Genomic DNA, 21168 nt, shown 5'->3' with positions numbered 1-21168 from the left:
AGAAGGTCTGTGAAGCGGGGCAAGAGTGCAGATCTGGGTCAGTGAACCTTTAAACACAGGCCTGGCAAGGCTGGGGTGTAGCTCAGTTACTAGAGGGCTTGCCTGAATGCGAGAGGCCCTGGGTTCTGTCCCCAGCACTACCATAGACTAAATGTGGTGCAGATCTGGAATCCCAGGGCTTGGGAGACATGTGCAGGAGAAGTTCACGGTCTTGAGGGAGTTTGAATTCAAATTGAACTATATTACCCTATCTGTCCAATAAAAACAACTAAAAAAATCACCCCGAACTAATAATCGTAAGCTTGACCTATGCCTTAGTGTCTAAGGAATGAGCCCCATTAGTAAATGGAGACTTGAGCTCAGGCCAATCTGAGAGGAGAGGGTTGTTTCTTTGTTTAATTCGTTATGGTTATATACTCCCTTTGGCAGAGATGGTGATGTCCTTTCCCAGACTTGTTAGTGAAGAGCTTGTTGTCTGTGAGTTGGGAGCGCTGTCGGCAGACAGACCTCAGCTCTCAGCCCCTTCAGAGAAAAGTTCATACCTCCTCCTGGACAGTCCACAGTCAGTGCCTACATCATACAGGAGCTCAAAGCCCAGGTACCTTCCTTCGGTCCTGGCCTACTTTGAAGGAACATCCCAGTTCCAGATTGCTGGGCAAGCCAGTCCTTAGTCCCCACATCACTGCTTCCACCGTTCCCGCGCTCCACTTCCAGGCTCCTCCACCCCCAAAGGTTCACTGGGAGGAGGATGTGTTGCTTAGTGGTAAACTTCTTGCCTTTCCCCGAGACCTGCTCCAGTATTTCAGAGGAAGCAGGGTCATTTTCATCAGGTCACTAGTCATTCAAGCTTCAGATCCGTAGGGTGAGCTGAGCATAGGTGGACAAGGGATACCAGCTGTCCAGGTCTTGCTCCTTCCTTGCCTCTGTTCTTCTGCCAACCTCTGAGCACAGCTAGGCCTAGAAACACTCACCCTGAACCCCAGCTTTAAACAGGCTGCAGGTGTGGCCACGGGATGCACTATTCTATTCAGGCTCATACCTATGTACCATGGCACAGTGTCGTTGATTTCAATCACAGAAAAGTAAAATACACCACTTTGTCAAAGCAAACACATTTTAACAATTTTATTTCAGGTCAATTTGCCCCCACATGTTTCCCCAGAGTAGTCAAAAATATGCCAAGGAAAAAACAAAACAGAACAAAACAAAAAACAAGCCATTTATCAGATAAACAATTTTTTTCTGTGATTAAATATTATAGACACACTATCAAAAAGAAGAATCATTACCTGTATTCTTAAATTTTACAAGTTTCTTCATTTATGTCTTGCTATTCTTTAATGCCTATATAAGAACTATAGGAAGTAAATAAATGTAGGGTCTGGATGTATTTTTAATAGTAGATTGAAAATTTATGAGATTATTTTTCAGTGACACATCTATTTTGATTTTTCATCTATGCAAACCACTTAATTAGAGAAAAAAATGAGCAAAGTAGTATCAAGATAGAAATTTAAAAATATGTAGTAGGGTAGACAATTGGAATTTCTATGTTAAGAATCGCCTGGATTTCATTTAAGTGGAACATGTGTCTCCTACTTGCCTTCCTAAAAAACCTTCAGCCGGCAGCAAACGCAAGCCCTGTGCTATCAACCATCACTTGTAAGCACATTCTCTGCCGCATTAAATAAACCGTATTTAGCTAACTGCTTTGAACATTCCTTAGACTCCAGTCCTTGGCAAAGTTTTCAGTTATTGATTTTTAAATCTTCATAAGCCTCTCAGGAGGTCAAGCAAAATCGGGCCGCTGACCCAGCAGGTCTTTTCCTGTGATTGCCACCTGCCGTCCCCATACCAGCCCATCAATAAGCACTTATGGGCAGCCTGCTGTGGGCCTCAGGCCTGCGCTGGGCCGTGCAGACTCCACAGAAATGGGATTAGGTGTGCGTGGAGCTCACATTCAGATTAGCATGCCAGCGAGGTTTTATTAATTTCATGTTTACCAGCAACTACGACAAAGTGTTTCTCTAGGAGTGGCATGGCTTTTGATGAGCCTTACACTAATGGGGAAACCTCTCATTAGTAATAACTCTTTTTTTTAAAGACAACATTTATGTAGAATCAGGTAGACTAGTCTCCGGAGGTTTGTACATCTATAGACAAGGTTTTAAAACACAAAGTACCAGATGTGTTTCATATTTAGATGTCAAGATGCAACATTTCTCATCTTTCACTCTTTAGGAGTAAAATGTCAGGACATTTTTGTGATTTCCTCTAACCAGTAACACAGGAGGCAGGTTCTTGGTCAGAATTTCCAACCACGCCATGTACAGCAAATCCGATATAGATCCTTTTCTCGCCACTGGAAGGCTCCTGACGGCATGGAAGACAAATTAAAAGCAAAGAGAAAAATTACAGTGGGAAGGGACAATATCTACGCTTCTGAATTAACAATAACCGGTAGCCTGAAATGTTTATCATATCCCCCTCAAACGAGAGCACTGCAATTATTTTAAATACAGAAATTAAATTTGATGTATTCTTCAGATAATGCAAACATGTATAAATGAGAAAAATGGCTTAGTCATTGTACAGACAAAATAAAATTATAACTTCTGATTTTTTTAAGCAGAGAATTTAATAAACAAAAAATTGCTCTATGGAGAAAGTTACTCTTCCTTCCAATATCTCCTGGGAATTTTTTTTGGGGGGGGGCAATTTTAGAAATTTTAGAAGTGGCAGTCCTCCAGGCCACACCGTGCTTAAAGATACATATATTTTCATATATAGGTCAGTTCATGGGGTAAAAATAAAATAGCTGGGCATTTTCCCATTTTAGCACCAATCTCCATTACATGAGTAATACTTTCAGTGGGTATATTCCTAACGTTGGTGGGGTCCTGGGAGAAAGAACGAAAACATAAAAGCTCATGGTGATCTGTTCCCACACTGTCAGCCACGACACACATGGCTCGGAAGTACCCACTCAGGAAATCAGCTGTGTATACACACAGCTCAGGGGCCCCCATCAAGGGAAGATGCTTGTGAGCCCTGTGGCCCGCTTGGGCTATTGGGAGGGATTTCAGAGTTCCAGGTTTCTAGAGCCTGGTCATATGGGACCATAGGGTAGCTTCAGTCCATGGACACATGCTCCTGGCCCCATGGCTGTTGAAGAACCACTAGCAAGTCCAACTACGTCCTGCTGACGTTCACAGAACTCGGTCATCCCTGTCTTAAAGTGACAATTGTCTTCCTTCACTGCTAAACTCCCACACGCTCCAACTTATTGCCTCCCACCGGAGGAGTCCTGGACCTTCAGTCTGATCAGCCCATTCAGCCCTTCCCTCTCCCCACCAGGTGACCACGCCGCCCACATCGGCGACACTTACAGCACAATCAGGTTGGCGGCTCTCGAATGTTCCTGTAAGAGCTCATTAAGCCGGACTTGGCGGTAACTCTGTGGACAGTATTTAGACTGAGTTCAGTGTGGCTCTACCAGAATTATGAACAAGAAGTTATTGTCTTACCTCAAGTCATGAATAAGCAGAAGATACGACTTTTAAAAGTCATTACTTAGAAAAAATAGAATGTACTTGAAAAACAAAGATTTACTATAAAGCTTCACGGGCAATTGTAGAAATGTAAAGAGTTAGTGTGGATTGTCGCTGTGGAGTGGTGGCTTACTAGGGGTGTAGGGTGTGTCTAGGGGTGTAGAACAGCACAGATAGCAAAAACAAAAAAAGATGAGAACGGAGGATTTGGAAACAGGCTTTCATCTGAAGAAGACCAACTGAATCTTGCTATCTCTTTGGTAGCCTAAGAAAGCAGGCTGTGCTCTAACCTGTTCCCTTTAAGCCCCCTGATAATATAATATTAGTATTGTACTGGTTTTGTAGGACCAGCCACGACAAGCTCAATAGAGGCCTGAGTCTCAGTAGTTTACCCTAAGGCAATACCTGTTTCCGAGAAAGACTGCAAACTGGTTCCTAGGTACCACCTAGGAACAGACCCTCAAAAGGAAATTCCTAACATTCTAACCTTTGTAGATGAAATCACCTGCCAGCACACATCCATCGCTTTTCACCAGGACGTCCCTAGACAAATGTCAGCCAATCAGGGGTCCTGAACCTTAGAAATCGCTCACCCCTACCCTTGCTTCTATAAAAACCCAACCCCATCTGACCTTGGGGCTCTCCAATTGCTCCAATATGTTGAACACATGGAAAGTCCGAGTTTGCAAATTTATGTAAGAATAAAGACTATTTGCTTTTATATACAGGATTTGTCTCCTAGTTGGTTTTGGGGGGGGGGGCTCTGAGCATAACAGTTTCAAGTAAAAAGCCACCAATAAAGTCACTGGAAAATTATTTTACAGTGCTCGGACTAATGCTTATTTTGCATTTCACTGCTTCAGGACTAGGTTCATGTGTTTGACTTGTTTAATTATATGTGATATCTCTGTGAAGACTGGGTACATAACCACACGCAACCACATGCACAATTTATTATTCTCTTTTAGCGCTGTTTACGCCACTACTGGAAGGGATTAATATTTTCTTCCTCTACAAGTTCACGTGATCCCTGTCCTTTAATGACCAGCTAACATGTTGAGCTTTGTAGTTAAATCTTCACCCCTGTTCTTTCCCTTATATTACTGCCTACCACCTCAATGGACGCTCAGGTCAGAGAGAAACTTACGGTTGTTCTCTGTTCTCCTAGCCTGGCTGGGAGTTTGTGAGCCTCCTGCCTCAGCCTCCAGAGTGCTGGAATTCCTGGCCACTGCGCTATCTAGAAAAGCTCATCATTTTACATTCATATCACTGTGGATGCCGGATGCAACTTACACACACACACACACACACACACACACACACACACACACACACACACACAGTTATTTCACTATTCCTATATATGTATGACGTGTGTGTGAGTGCTGCAGTGCGCTTGTAGATGTCGGAGAACAGCTTTATATGAATACATTTTCTGTCTCCACAATGGGATCTGGGAACTGAGCTCGGGCCATCTGATGAGCTATCTTGTTAGGCCAGGTACAACATCTGTGCTCATTATTCCAACCAACGCATCAAACATTTCTGTAGATACTCATGGTAGTTTTTCACAGCTGTGTTTATCAGGTTATGCGTCTTTGTTATTGTTTAAATTGTGGGTCAATTTGCCTTGATCCACATTATATGCCTAAATGAAGAATTATTTTAAGATTAATAAAAATACATTTCAAAGGAAACCTCACAGTATGGACCAATAACTTGTTTTGTTAAACATAAAAATAGGCTTCTTTCTAGAAAAAAAAATTAAAATGTTTTCTGAATGATTGTATCCAGTAATATGATCAAAATGTCCCTGAAAATGTGGGTGCCTGGGGTGCTGAGGAAGGCAGCTTGACCTGATGGATCAGTTCTTAAAAACCAACCGCTGTTTCCTCTTCACTAATTAGACAGCGAAGCGGAAACCAGGGAAGACAGGTCCTTACCTTTTCCTTGACGGCTTCCAGTTCTGTGTCTGTAATTTTCCACGGACTCTCTCTTTTTAATTTCTCAGCAGTGGTCAAATCTTTGTGGCTTTCGTGGAGTCGATAAGGTTCAATCATTTCCTCAAAGACTTTCCAGCTGAAATTGGAATTGTAAAGGAGGCCTCATAGCGGGGAAACGGGATTCATCATTTCACAGGTGCAAAGAATCGGAGCAGAATGGTATGCAAATCTTTTAAGAGTCCTCTGTAGGGAGCACACTGTGAGCGAGACCATGGGCAGAGGCCTCCCTCCTTAGTCAAAGCAAGCAGCCCGTGTGTTTGAAGGCCCAGTTAGTTTGCAAGGATCATCAATATTATTAATTCATGGACACGGAGATAATAATTATTCCACATATATGTTTTCTGCATAATGGAGTTAAAGACCCACTTATGCTATAGACACTGAAGCCCACATCTGAGTCTCCACTTGCTTGTAATGCAGATCAAGGGGAAACGTCTCTCAGTTATTGTAGTTGGAGTATGACCTCCATTCTTTGAGCGCCGGGAGTCCTCCTCATCTGCAGTCAACTGACAATGCCCACGCCTGCTGGGAGACTTCGGGCAGATAGGAAAATAGCCTAGCCTGGGCTCTCCCAGGTTTAACAGTTCTAGCGCAAAAAATGTCTGCGGAAAATAATGGTGTCCTTGTCCTGGTGTTTGATGTTGCTGCCTGGGATTTTCAAATGACTATTATTCATGTTTGTGTTAAGCGAGAGTACAAAAATCAATAACATTTAATGCCTAAAAATCTGAGGCCATCTTAGGGCATCTAAAAATAAATCATCGAGGAGAAAGCGAGAAGCGGCATCTGAGCTACGGAACATTTAAAAATTGCAAAAAGAATCTCATTCTTGTCTTACACGATAATCTCCTAAGATTTATTCCTCAAACTACGGTACAAAGTGAAGCTTCTAATTTATGGAAGGAGCAGTCTTCGGAGCTCTGCTTAAGAAGACTTCAACTATGAATAATTTTCTTTGGTTTTATATAATTTAGCTTACTTACCATTTAGTAACTTCGGGATGAATGATAATTAGAACCCATACGCTTTGGGGTTAAGAAATTAAAATACGAGGTGATGAATTTAATTATCTCATCAGTTGGCCTGATTTAGGACTTGCAGATAAAAGTGCAGAGATTACAAGGGAGTAAAATTGTCTCTCTGCCAGTCAGCCTCTATAAAGGATGAGGGGTACCCAGTCAACCTCTGTAAAGGGCGGAGGGGTACCCAGTCGGCCTCTGTAAAGGATGGAGGGGTACCCAGTCAACCTCTGTAAAAGACTAAGGAGTACCTGGTCGGCCTCTGTAAAGGGCGGAGGGGGACCCAGTCGGCCTCTGCAAAGGGTGGAGGGGTATCTGGTTGGCCTCTGTTAAGGATGGAGGGGTACCCGATTGGCCTCTGTAAAGCACTGAAGGGCACCGAATGCAATAGATTCCTACTGTGCCGACTCACATAGAGAGCGGGGAGACAATGGGTAAGCAAGAGAACTGACGTGTCCCTATTATTCTTTCAACAATACGTTCATTTGCTATTGCTTCCCACGGTGTCAACCCTGAGAGGGCTGTGGCGACAGTCAGTGAGGTGCAGTCTGGCCTCAGAACCTGGATCATTGTTCTAGGGTTTCTACTTTCCGCTTAGAGCTAATCTGGCCCACAGAAGGAAGTGACAATGGCCACCGAGAGCCAGGGTGATGGTGTGGGTACACCATCGGGAAAGGGAGGTAGCATTGTGCTGACCAGCCCCAGAACTTGGTTTCAGGATAGAAAACCGTATTTAAACTTTACACATTATTATTTTGGAACAGTTTGAGTCTCTCTGTGCCTCATCCAGAGCCTGGCTAGAAAATACAGCGTAAGGATGATTTCCCAAGAAACAGGCAGAGTGGAAACTGGTAGTTGCTTCCACAGGCTCCAGGGTGAGAAGTGTTCCATCCAACATCAGCCAATGTTAACACATCTCTATGCTTTCTGCAAGGACTGGGTGAAGCCTAGGCAGTTTTGCACTAATATACACCCAGTACTATGGTGCCTCCCACGAACAGCCCTGTTTTTTAGGGGGACAGTGAAACCTGAGTGGATTATAAGACCCTGACTTCACTGACTAGGGAGAGATGCTTTCTCTCCCACCTAATGAACAAGAACAAGTATGGAGTCCTAGCTGCTATCGTCAGTCATCTTGCTTTTTATAAGCTAAATGAACTTTGATTGGCAGCTCTCTACAAAAAGGGAGAACGGGAAGAAGGAGAGAGAATCAGTCCTTTGTTATGAAGTTTATTTTCTAAGTCATTTAGCAGAAAGCCAGCCTACACCTGTACTTAATTATGTGTGACACTAATTTCTGTCATCTAACTCACTATGAGGTGTTTTAACTCGCACTGAAACACGCTAAGGGGGTATTAAGGGAGAGCAGAGTAGGCCACTGGATCTTCTAGAACTGGAGGTATAGATGGTTATTAGCCAACATATGGATCCTAAGACTCAAACCCCGCTCCTCCGGAAGAACAGCCAGTGCTCCTGGCTGAACCATCTCTCCAGGCCCCAACTGATCTTTCTTTAAAGCACATTTTAATTGACTCTCAGCCAAGTAATATCTGCTGTTAAATATAAATGAGGATTAATTCAGACTTTTTAATTAACTAATAGCTGTCCTGCCTTCTCCATCATTTTCTTCACACCGAAGTTCAATACTATTTTGACTGCATAAAACTTGCTCCCTGAGAGAGGAAAGGGAAGGAGGAAAATGATATATTTTAATCTCAAAAGTGTGATAATAATTTAAAATTTTAACCTTTGTCTGCATAAGATTTCGTCTTTCAAAGTAACATTTTGTGGTTGTTTTTAGATTATTCTAGCATCTAGCATCTTTAAGCTTAACTATCTAGTTAATTGCTTCCAATTTCTCCTTGATTTCCATATAAAGATTTCTCCTTTGGCCCATGACTTTTATTTCAGTTTATACAACAAAAATGGATTCTAACCACAATATGTCCTATATTTTCCTAAGCTCAATTATTTTCTCATTTAGTTAGCTTTTGTGCTATCTTTACCCTTACCCTTCCCATATGTAGAGATAAGGTTTCTATGACAAAATGCCTCCGACATGGCGAACCAACATTTCATGGTGGCTGCAAGACTTGCTAAAGAAGATTGAAAGATATTTTAACACTAGACTTCCCCAAGCCAATCACTGACAAATTGTTATCCGCTCTGTTTAACACCAGGTGAGCAAGACAAAAATAGTGATCTGGGGACAGTTGTTAATGATGGTGAAGACTGCCCAGCAAAGAAGGCCACCACGGGCACTGGAACTGAGACAGTATTCTCTTGATGGTTTAGCTCAATGGCCTGGCATTACAACCATCTACAAGAGTTTTCTCTATTTGACTGTACTACCCAGAGTTAACACAAACACGCCTAACCTGCTATCAGAGGCCACAGGTACTCTGGACCAAATGACTGTTTTCTGTGCCAAACTAAGGCTACTTTCAAATTGTGGGACCTGAGTTACCAGCAGGGTACACGGTATTTTACACGTCAGTGTGGGTAGAGTGTGGTGGAAGGGTAAGAGAGGAGAAAGGCTCTCCTGAGCACTCTTCCTGGCAGATGGTCTCCTTTTCTCAAGGCCATATACTTTAGCCACCAGAATTCTTTGGTCTCTGGAATGAACTTTATACACATGGACAAAAAGTGAAAATACCCCAGGAAGAGAACAGTGTGGGACAAATAAGGCAAAGCTGGTCTGTACGATGCCATGCGGGTTCTCCCAGAGTGGAGAGGACAGCTAAGGAAGGTAACACATCACACATGCAGTGACAGAACAGAAAGGGTAAGAACACAGGGTGGTGGCCACAGCTGCTGAATGGAGGCTAGCCTGCGTGACACAGAAAACAAAACAACAACAACAACAACAACAAAAAACCAAAACAAGGCTTAAGGAGGGAAAACCAGCTTGAGGGGTGAAAATACAAGGGGGTAGAGAAACAGCTGCTTATTTACAAAGATAAACAATGAAGACAAATTCTAGTCCTTCAAGACCTGGGCGGCTAAATTTTGTTCAGCATTGAGCAAGGGCTTGAAAAGAACCAGTGGTACCCTCCCGACAACGGAAAGTGGCTTGACCTTGACTTATGATGCTATCTAAACCCTATCACAAAGGATTTCATGCAAAAATTGTTTGATTTGCTCTGCTCTGAAGGATCCATCTCTACCAACTAGAACCACTCAATAAGACTGAGGGGTCACACGGCTGCAAATGCCACGGAGCTACAACTCTTCAAATGAGAAGAGAGGCACGACAATCCAGGCCTGCTCAGAACAGTAGCCCACTTACCAATGGGAACTGTAAATATGTGATTTTATTTACGTGTTTGTAGCGGCAGAAACCCAAGAATGTCAGGGATTTGAGGTATGTATGATACAAGGAAATGTTACAGAGCATATCTGGTTGGCCCAGCAATTTCAGTTTTCTTATCACAGCTAAGGTGCCCTGTTAAGCATTCTACCTGACCCATAGCTTTGGCGAACTCATGCACACCCTAAACAATATAAAGTTCGAGTTTATCCAGTCCATAAAAAGTGTATTTTAAGTCGTAATATTTTTAGATATTTATTAAGTTCATAAAAGAAACACTATACTACAAGAAAGGGAGAGGTGAAAAGACTTGGAGATTGTAGAACTACGGCTTGCCAAGAATAGCCAGAGGAAGCAGAAACTGTGGTCAAAGAAGACCTAACAGCAATGGAGGACCCAAGACACTTAGAAGCCTTCGCGTCCCGCTATGTGACTTTCTTTGTGGGTTCCAGTCTACTCTAAATCAAATGCATTGAATCATGTCCACAAGAGACAGTAAATATAGCTTACTTTAAACAACTGAAAACCTCTTGTAATGGCTAAATTACAAGTCTAAGCAGTTCATTTAATTTATAATTGACCGTGATTCCTTGCACCTTTGGGATATCCTGTGAAGATACAACCCACAATACCAATAGATTTCAGATGCTGTGGCTATGAACTGAAGTTTTGTTGTCTGCTAAAGTTCACACCAGGAAGCTCAAACCCCCAATGTGGTGAAGTTTGGATGTGGGGCCTCTAGGGGGCACTTCACTTTAGAAAGAGTCCTAAGGATGGTGGCCCCGCAAGGGAATTCGTACCCTAGCAGAAGAGAAAGAGATGCCAGAATTCTTTCTCCATAAAATGAAGACATAGATGCAACCAGCTTCAGACTAGAAAGAGAATCCTCAACAGACACACACCCCAAAGCATCTTGTTCTTGGATTGCTCAACCAGAACCGAGAAACAAAGCACCTAGCCTATGGCATTTTGTTAATAACTAATATAATAATGCAGTTGAGAAATTCAACAGTTGATAAGGGTTAGAATGCTGTCACACTTTGAAGATGTTTCAATGATTGTTTCTACTTTGTCACTTTCAGTTTTCTGGGAGTGGGGCTTCAACCACCTCTCTGGGTCTCAGATAGTTTTAGAGGTTCTCTCAAAAGTTCACAGCCCTAAGCATGGAGTCCCTTAGTGCCTGGAACCTAAAACATCCCTGGGATGGGGGCCCTTTCCTTTGATTTCTCACCATCACCCTCTCCTCTCCATTAAAATGGACTTGATGGCTCTGGGCCACAGTTATGGAAAAGACTTCCCTAATATCTGTCAAGAAGACGTTACAGCTCGTACATTACATCCCCAGCCCTTTGCTAAGCAACGCGGAAAAGATGAGACAGGAGCAGGGGCTGGGAAAGAGCCTACTACCCAGTTCACACCTCTCTTTGTTAGGCTTGATGTTGATGTCTCCAATTATATGGATGTCTGCAAATTTTATCCTAAATTTGCTGAGGAGAGAAGCCATTCTGAAAGAGAGAGAGAGAGGAAAAAAAAACATCATTAGTGTCTATGTAATTACTTTCTATCAAAATTGTTTTTGTGTTTGATTAAGGCATCAAAAGCAATCAGTATAGCTTCCAGATGGAGGCTTTTCAGATTTGGGATTTGTTAGCACACTTGTTGGAGATGTCACGGACAAAGCCGCTCCACCGAGGGCATAGAGCCACAGAGAAACCCTATCTATAAAACCAAAAAAAAATGATCAAGGGCACTGAGGTAGGAGGATGTGAGTTAGAGGCCAGCAGGACACACTCCGAGACACCTTGTTATAAAAATGAATCCAAGAAATAAAAACAAAGAAAGCCTGGAAGATACAGAGAAGAGAACAAAGGGACCTCTGCGTTCATCTTCGTGAGAGAATGTGAAGCCATCCTTGCCATCAGTCAGACAGAACAGCTAATTCTTACTGCTGGACGTCTTTTATAAACTGCTGACAAAATGATAACTACAGTGTAGTTCCACCACCCCTGGAAATTAGTAATCTTTTTTTTTATGGTTTTATAGGTAGGGTTTCTCTGTGGCTTTGGAGCCTGTCCTGGAACTAGCTCTGTAGACCAGGCTGGTCTCAAACTCACAGAGATCCGCCTGCCTCTGCCTCTCGAGTGCTGGGATTAAAGGCGTGTGCCACCATTGCCCGGTGGAAATTAGTAATCTTAACTTAAATTTACAGAAGTCTTCTAAGGTGATCCAAAAATTCCTAGGCTTATCATTTGCTTAATTTATTTTTCCAATTTGGCTTGTTATTTTCTTTGTTTCTTTCTCTTTATATCTATCTGTCCATCCACCTCTTAAAGGAATCAATATATGTGATATAATTGTATGAGCATTGTGATATCTTCATTGAAAGCAAATGTATAAATACACTTATATCCTTATTATAAATGTGAGTATATGTGTGTGTTTACCATAATCCCATTCACCTGGGAGGAAAAAGAAAATATGAAAATTGATGGAATGAGAGGCCTGTTATTATTGCACAGTTTCTGGAAGGTACAGAGCTCAGGACTTTAGCCCATCATGCAGGACTCAGAGCGGCTGATGTTGCCTCTCCAGGCTTTCCATGACAACATGGAAACTATATATGCATATATGAATACTTCATGCTCTTGGATGCTTGTTATTCTCACATCTACACATCGGCTTCAAGTGGCTACATTAATGAAAAAGCTGCAAAGATTTGTGAATCAACTTTAATTAGAACTCTCTTTCACACACTCTCTCTCTTTCTTTTGAGACAGGGTCTCATTATGTAGCCCTAGCTGGCCGGAACTCAACACTTGTTGGCCTTGAACTTGCTACGTAGAGCAGGCTGGGCTCAAATCCAGAAGGATCTGGCTGCCTCTGCCTCCCCAGTGCTGAGAATTAAGGCCTGTGCCACCACACCCGGCTAGCTCAAAGGTATGTAAAGCACTGAAAATGACAGCAACAGAGCAGCCCATGCTCAGAAGGATCAGCAAGGTGAGCCACAAGTTACTCACGAAATCTTTTCCTCTTCAATACGGTTGATCTTCCCTCCAACGTAGATTCTTAACTTACAGTCTTTCCATTTTTTTCTGAGAGTCAAGATATATGGAATAAGAAGCGTTAACCCTGGAATAAAGAGTAAATTGCAACAGGAAGGATGAGAGAAATTGAAAGAAAAAATGAGAGCATTATTTTTATTCATTCCCACTATCATAACTACTAAATGATATATTATAGTGGTATATTATTTGTGTTTTAGTAAATAAAGCTTGCCTGAAGATCAGAGCAAAGCAGCCACACTAGTCAGCCATACAGGCCAGGGAGTGGTTGCACACACCTTTAATCCCAGCAGCCACAATAGCTGTAGAAGCCAGGCAGTGGTGGTGCACGCCTTTAATCCCAGCACTAGAGAGGAATATAAAATGGGAGGAGACAGTTCGCACTCTCAGTCTCAATCTGAGGATTCCTGGAGGCAGGCTCACCCATTTTCAGTCTGAGGTAGAGATAAGAGTCAGTGGTTGGCTGCTCTGCTTTTCTGATCATCAGGTTGAACCCCAATATCTGTCTCTGAGTTTTTGTTATTCGTGCTACAATTTGTGGCCTTCAGGAACTCAGAAATGAGTTCCCTAGCTCCCTAGCGAACGTTCTGGACAGCTTACCTCCGTCATCGAACAACCACCACACATCGATCGTGCCTTTTCCTTGTTTCTTTTTAAACTGAGCACTGGCTTCCACCAGTTTCTGGTTGAACTCCCCGACATGCATCGACTGGATGGTGTTGATGTTGCCGTCTGAAACGGAGGACACAGTGTTGCATCTGTTTGTCCTCTGAGGACAGGCACAAGGTGACTTTCCAGTTAACCTTCTGAGCTCCAGTCTACAAAGCCAAGCTCTATAATTTAACTCACCCTCCTTAACTAAGAAAAGAATTGCTCCCCAATTCTGCCTACAGTTCATATTCTAAAGAAGTGCATCATTTTTAGCTCTCTTGTAATCTCACAATGGAATTATAATTTAGGTGTATAGTGACTTAAGCTTCAAGGATACCTCCATAGGCTTATATTTTTCCCCCACCCTGGCTGATTGGTGCTATTTTGGGAGACTGAGGAGCTTTTAGGGGGGCTCAGCACAGTTGGGGAAAGTAGCTCAGTGAGAAGGGTGGGCTTTAGAAGGTTATAGCCTGGCTCCCACTTCTGGTGTGCCCTGATGTGAATAGTATCTGTCTTGAGCTCCTGCTGCCAAAGATGAAGCCACAGGAGTTCGTCCTTTCTACTCTGATGGGCTAAAACTCTCTGAAATCACAAGCTATTGGAAATAGTTAAGAACTATTTCCTCTTTTAAGGTGATTTTTGTTCTGTCTTGTTTTTGGCCAGGAGACTGTTAAAGAAGAAGCGGTGTCTATGGGGATGGTTTGGAGGAGGGAAAAAAGTGTCACATGGGACATGTACGTGGGAAGAAGGCTACCAGGGAAGAGAAGGGTACAAGGGAAGGATGGGAGGGGGACAAAGTGGGGAGACACAATACAAAGAACATTTGTTTGAAAAAGAACCTAATTCTGCTTATGTTAATAAAAACATTCCTTGCAGAAGAGGGGTACACAACAGCTTCTTGTGGGATGTTTTAGCCTGGTTATGCTCCAATTATGAACGCAGAGGATGAAAATCAACAGATCCCCAACCTCCCGAAATTTTAGAATGGAACATTTTTAGATTTACTTTAAACTAGAACGTGTGGTGACTGAATTTTCTAGAGCTGAGCAGTAGGGGACAGGGAAGGTCGCTTAGGCGGCAAAGTGCTGGCCTCGAAGAACCCCATGAGAAAATGACACGAGAGGTGTCGTGTGTGTGCAGTCCCAACCCTGGGGAGGCAGAGAGAGGTGGTTTCTGGGGCTAATTGGCCAAGCAGCCTGCCTTGCTTGGAGAACTCTAGGCCAGTGAGAGTCCCCGCCTCAAAGTGGACGGATGGGTTTCCTGGGATGGTGCCTAAGGCTGTCCTCTGGCCTCCATACACATGTACAATGTGCACCTCCTGACATACATGCACACACTTCCACACACACGTAAAAACTATTCTTTCATTGGAAATTTCACTCATTTCAGCATAGTTTTGTCATAAACTCCCCAAAGGTCTGGTTGGTAGTTTTCTATAATCCCAGTTCACATCTATTTCCTTTTCAAGGGTTCTGTGAAGCAAAGCAAGATCCCTTGAGTTGTATGGATTTTTTGCGAATGATATGAAAAAGGTCCAGGATACATAGAGATTAAAAACTGGTTTGGGTTTTAATTAAGGATGGATGCATATATAATTCTTAGAAGTGAATAATACTTTTCTAAACTATTATTATTTTACGTGTGTGTGTGTGTGTGTGTATGTGTGTGTGTGTGTAGGTAAGTATGCACACCCTATGCACTATGTGCACGTGAATGCAGTTGCCCACATAGGTCAGAGGTATTGAATCCTCAGAGCTGGGATTACCGCCACCTGATGTGTGTGCTGAGACTTGAACACGTGTCCTCTGGAAGAGCAGCAATTGCTCTTAACTGCTGAGCCATCTTTCCAGCCCCAGATCTATTTATTTTTATGCGTGTGGGTGTTTTACATGCATGTATGTCTGTGGACCATGTGCCCGCCCTGTACTCTCGGAGTTGAGCCGAGGATGTCACCTGCCCTGGAACTGGAGTTTACAGGTGTGAGCTGCCTTGTGGGTGCTGGGAATTGAACCCGGGTCCTCTAGGAGACCAGACAGTGCCTTTAGCCACTGAGTCATCTCTCCAGCCCCATGTTGAATGGTTTTGAATCTGACATGGGTACAGCAGAGGAGCATCAGGGGAGTAGGCTCATTTCCTAGAGAACTCTTGTCACTGGAGTTTTCCTGGCATGCTGTCTATATTATTTCTAATTTCCTCGCCTTTGAGAGTTGTTGCTTCATGGCTCTAATGCAAAGAGGCAGCAGCAGGGCAGTGCTCAGTGCAGCTTTGACAGCCCCTTCAGAGCTCCCTCTCTGATCTAATGTGTTCTGAAGACACTTTGTTCTGTTTCCTCTGTTGCTGCGTTCTGGGCCCGTCAGTTCTAAAGCAACAAGCGCATATTGTTTTTATATCCTTAGGACTGCTGAGAGAGAACAAATTTATTTGTAGAATGGACCAAACTCTGCCCTTACGTCCATGCAAATCAAAGTGTCTAGACGGATTATTAGGAGAGTCTGCAGATGTGGGCTTGAGCTGGAACTCAAAAGAGCTCTCACCATCTGAAGCTCGGGGTGGCATAGGCTCCCTGTAGAGCAGTATTTGAATGCTTTTGTTTGAAGTACACAGCGCAGGCTTTTGTCTTTCTGAACACCGAGGCGGGTTGGCGTTGGGAAACAAGTGCAGTGATGGAGGAGTGGACTTCAGAGTGAACATGCCTTCTAGCACGGGTGACACTGAGACGTGTCGTCCCCCCTCTCCCCGCCAATAGAAAGAGGGAAGGACTGTGCTTTCGCTTTGAACTTTTTGTTGCTTTTCCAGGCCAGGTCACTTAATAGAGATTCATATGACAAATAGGTCAACAACGGAAAAAGAAGTAATTTTTAAAAGTCTTCTTGCTAATTAAACATTTTAAACCTTCACTTATTTTGCACGTGCGCCACGGCTTACACTTGGAGGCCAGAGGACAACTTGGGGGGAATCAGTTTTCTTCTTCCGCCCTGTGGGTCCCAGGGACAAACTCATGTCATCAGGCCCGGTGACAAGCACTTTAACCTGCTAAACCATCTCGCTGGGCCCTATTACTAATTTTATACCAATTCTAACTTCAGATTCAAATATATAATTCTCATGGGAAAGTATGTATGTGTGTGTGTGTGTGTGTGTGTGTGTGTGTGTGTGTATGCATGCATGTATGTATGACAAGGTCTCTCTACATAGTTCTTGATAACCTGGAACTCACTCTGTAGACCAGGCTAGCCTCAAACCCACAGAGATCTGTCTGCTTCTGCACTGAGTGCTCATATTGAAGGTGTGCGCCACCATAGTGGGAGGGAAATGATATTTTAAGGTGCATGGGAAGGGGCTGGAGAGATGGCCCAGAAGCTAAGAGGATTTGTTGCTCTTCCAAGGATGCAAGCATAGTTCCCAGCAGCCATGTACCCGTGTCAGGTAGCTTATATCCTCCCCTACTCCAGCTCCAGACACCTGGTGTCCTCTTCGGGCACTTGTGTGTGCACATAAATTAAGAATAAATCATTTTTAAAAAAACTTAGTGTGAAATATTAAGCTTCCCGGAGTCCGTAGGACACAAATTATATTTCCTGTCATTCTAATATCACAGGTAAATTTTCAACCTTGGGCTACACGCACTAGAACAAGTCAATGGGATCAAACTATTTACAGGTTAGGGCGTGGTCTTTTCAGAGCTGGCCCTCAGCACAAACCAGGAGCAGGTAAAGCCGCAGCAAGGGGGTCCTGCCACTGGACTAACAGTGTGCTACCATCTCAGGCGGTCTGTGTGTATTCTGATTTTGTGCCAGCAGAGGCCGCTGTGGACCTTATTAAATTCAAACAGACTCGTTTAGGAAAGAAGGCAATTTTCAAAAGCAAGTGAATAAATCTCCCATTTCTGCAACTTTAAACAAATTCTCTCATGTTTGATCCTCTGTCCTCGGGATGTCTTCCAGTCACGCAGAGATAAGTTTACCATTAAACCAAAACCACAGGAAGCAATCAGTGTCAGGCGAAGCACCGGCTCTCATTCTGGGCAGTTACACGGATGTCTTCCCAGAAGCAGGTCCAGCGGTATCTTGTTTGCCTCGTGCACTAGCCAACTGTATGACCCTGACATGATGTCTGCAAGGTGAGGACTGGATATATAAAACTGATGGGTATTACTGGCTCTTAATTTTCTACTCTTCTATCTCAGCAGACAGTTCTATTTTGAGGCACCCAGTCTACATGGGCACCGGGCAACCACTTTTTAAAATTAGTTTTTGTTCAGTAAGGTGGTGTAGAGCACTTCCCCCCATCCTTCCTGGAAGAGATCTTTTGGTGCCTGCCCGTACTCAGTGTCTTAGATGCTCCTTCTGACCCCTTCGTGATGACCCCTCTGTGCTCATCTTGAAGTCTTATTCCTAAGATTTAAAAGCACTTACCTTTCTTTGGAGCTGGCTTGGTAATGCTCAGCTTGCCAGCTTTCTTAAACAAGCCCCGGATGCCTCCCTTCCCCTCCTCACTCTCATTGTCTTTGATGGCGGCCTCCAGAGCCAGCCGCTCCTGCTCCAGTTTCTCCAGTTCATCTGAAGAGAGGAGACACAGTCAGCAACTTCACTCGGAGGGACAAAGTCTCTAGGAACGATCTTACAAATAAGACAAGTCTGGCATTTCATATAATTATGCAATAAGACGGCAATGCGATGGTATGATTTTCTTTCCCCGATCATTAAAAAGTAATGTTCCCAGTAAATTGTATTCAGTATGTAGTAACAGCTGCTCAGAGAAACAGCTCCATGCATAAAGCTTTTATTTGTAAGGGCAAGAAAGGCTACTTTTTTGTTTGTTTTTATTTTGAGACTGGGTTTCTCTGTGTAACAGCACTGACTGTCCTGGACCTTGATTTGTAGACCATATTGGTCTTGACTTACAGAGATCCTCCTGCCTCTGTCTCAGGAGTGCTGGGATTAAAGACTACTACATATTGACGCCTTTATGTCACCACCCAGAAAACCCAATTTAGTGAGATGATGTCACTGTTAAACTACTAACCTAATGATTAAGATACTAGGTAAGATTTTCAGCCAGCAGAAGTGACAATATTGCAGAAGTCTGCTGGGCATGCATCCCACACAGCAAGGCTCTGAACTGAAACAGAAAACTCAGAAACTGCAGACAGACACCTGGGTATGCTCGTGTACACAGGTAATCCCAGCACTGGGGAGGTGGAGGCAGAAAAGTCAGGAATTCAAGGTCATCCTTGGCTCCACACGTGATGCCAGCCCAGGCAATGCTAAGACTGTCTCAAGTGGGATGGGGGCGAATTATGGAAATATAATCAGGTCTTAGAATCAGCTTCTCTGATCTCTGAATACAGATTGCAGTGAACGAATGTCCAGTACTAATTGTGTCTCTTAAGTGAACAATAATGATAAAAAAATAGCATTATGGAGTGAGTGAGCAAAGGCAAAGAGCCAAAGCCGAGGTTTCTGGGAGAATGTCGGAGTCCAGATGGCTGAAAAGCCATTCGAAACACTTGAGTCTAAACCAAGAGTCAAACTGTGCAAAATTTCCTCCAGAAGGTTCAGGACCACTCTCGAGGCTTCGGTGTTACATCTGGCTGCCTTTTAGCTTTGCTGGGTTATGACCATGTTGGAAAGCTCCTAGCTGACTTCTTTCCCTTCCTCCCCATCTCTCTATATAATATAATACATAATCTCTCCTTCGCCTTGGCAAGTAAGAGGCTATAAGCAGTCACGTGACAGTGCTGAGCTAACAAGCATATTCTCGAATTTCTGTCAGATCTTCTAAATCTCATTGACTGCTGAGAAGTCAGCCATGAGGAATAAGCCCTGCTCCAAGGGAGAGGGCAGAAAACCAGATTCAGTGTCACAAACCCCGGCTAGGGCTTCTGTAAATGTCAACTCTCAGAATCCACTGCCTTATCTATCTGCGAAGGGACCATTCCGTCTTAGCTAAATCTGTCCAGCTCCACAGAACCACCCGGCCCCTTTCCAGGTCTTAGCAATTAATCCTTTGCCGGTGGCATGTGATTTGGAGTCAAATCACCCATGTGATCTCCCCGAAGCTTCACAAGTTCTCATGATGAGTGGCGGAAGGGAATGAAGCTGATGGTCTTAGAGACCAGGCGGGTCACACTTGCACTGATATTAAAAGGTAAGGACGGTCTACATTGCAGAGGGGACCACAACCCAGAGGAGCTCAGCTGTGGTTCTGTGACTTCAGGCATTTACTCCACGTCTCAGACTTCCTGTGGAATGGAAGATCAGAATACTTTCCTTTTCCACCCTCTGACCTTTGGAAGAAGACAGAGTGCCTTGGAGCTTCAGAGAGACCAGAGCAGCAATGTATTCTTTAGGCAGGGTATCTGTGTGCCTTCTGGAAATGGGTCTTCTCAGGCCGGGAGTTGTTTTAACACTGTTTATTGCATGGTACTCTCTGGGTACCTTGTTTTCTTCCTTTCCAAACAGCTCAGAGAGGGTTACTATGATTTTCTTCATTTTGTGGATGAAGAAACCAAAGCCCCCAAAAGTTTAATAGCTTACATGGCTATCGTCCAGCAAGGCTAGGGCTTAAGTACAAAGAGCTCTGTCTGGCTGTCAATCTGGGTGTTTCCCAGCATGAAGACCTTCTTGCGGCTCGTTAGAATGACTTTACAACTGTTTCTATTAACTGTTAGCCTCTCCATGAGAGGAACTGGAACATTTGCAGGCACAGGGTACCAAGGCAAACCACAGCGCCAATGATGGTTCTGGAATGTGTCATTTTAGGGAGGGCTCTAAAGATCTGGGCTGGATGGGAGGCTGCCTCAGAGTTCCAGCTGGGACATTCTCTTCCAGACCTCTTCCAGGAGCTTAGCTGTGAATTACTTGGAGATGACCATAAGGGCTGCAGGGAGGAGGGGCAGCTCCCCTTTCTTTCTTTGGCAGGTTCCAGCACACCTTGTGTTTAGCTACTAACTATGCTCCGCTTGGGCAAAGATAGTTTAAATCTTCTTTCGCAGAGGAGCCAGCTGGCCGAGAACATTCCAAGTGACTCTAGCTGTTTGTTCCAAGAGTCCAGAGCCTATCCAGGGCAAGCAAACTGTAGAATCCCAGGCCCAGGAGACAGACCAAAGTCTGCTCCTACGCTTCAAATCCACTAGCTCCCTTGTAGAGCAGGCAAGCTGGTAAAATCTTTCTGGTGGCTAAAATCAGCTTGCTTAGCTATCTTGGGTCTCAGGGCCACAAGTGGTGCAATCTCCACTGCACAGTAGGCTCGCAAGTCTTCATTAGAGATGACTCTCCACCGTTTGCTCCATGGGAGATAGATTGAGTAGCCCTCCTGTGTAGCTCCTCACGTTGCGGTGTGAACCAGAAGCGCCCCTTGGGTGACCTGGGTTTTGAATTATAACTGGTGTACTGCATACCTCGGTTTGCACTGGGAACAAGGAGTAAACTTTGCCAAGACATTTAAGAGGGAGGGATACTGGGCAAATGGTTGCAAAAGTCATCATTAGTCACAAGAAGGAGGCGATTCAGGGGAGCCATGGAGTTGACATTAAAGATAATTCATTCTATTCTATACCAGAACTACTCT

General features: G+C 43.8%; 1 protein-coding gene across 1 annotated transcript in view; it reads right to left on the bottom strand.

The window, feature by feature from the left end:
* Positions 1 to 1508: 1508 nt before the first annotated feature.
* Slc12a1 (solute carrier family 12 member 1) overlaps positions 1509 to 21168 on the bottom strand; it is an 82746-nt gene continuing 63086 nt past the window's right edge. Inside the window, exons 20-26 of the mRNA XM_005364392.2 lie at positions 18012 to 18155; positions 13546 to 13677; positions 12901 to 13012; positions 11302 to 11388; positions 5495 to 5630; positions 3390 to 3457; positions 1509 to 2373 (exon numbers count right to left, since the gene is read on the bottom strand). Coding sequence (XP_005364449.1) covers positions 2238 to 2373; positions 3390 to 3457; positions 5495 to 5630; positions 11302 to 11388; positions 12901 to 13012; positions 13546 to 13677; positions 18012 to 18155 — 815 coding nt within the window. The 3' untranslated portion in view covers positions 1509 to 2237. The remainder of the gene's footprint in view (positions 2374 to 3389; positions 3458 to 5494; positions 5631 to 11301; positions 11389 to 12900; positions 13013 to 13545; positions 13678 to 18011; positions 18156 to 21168) is intronic.

The sequence above is a fragment of the Microtus ochrogaster genome (assembly GCF_000317375.1).
Source record: "Microtus ochrogaster isolate Prairie Vole_2 chromosome 14 unlocalized genomic scaffold, MicOch1.0 chr14_random_1, whole genome shotgun sequence".
In the NCBI taxonomy this organism is placed as follows: Eukaryota; Metazoa; Chordata; class Mammalia; order Rodentia; family Cricetidae; genus Microtus; species Microtus ochrogaster.
This window is presented reverse-complemented; position numbering and strand designations above follow the sequence as displayed.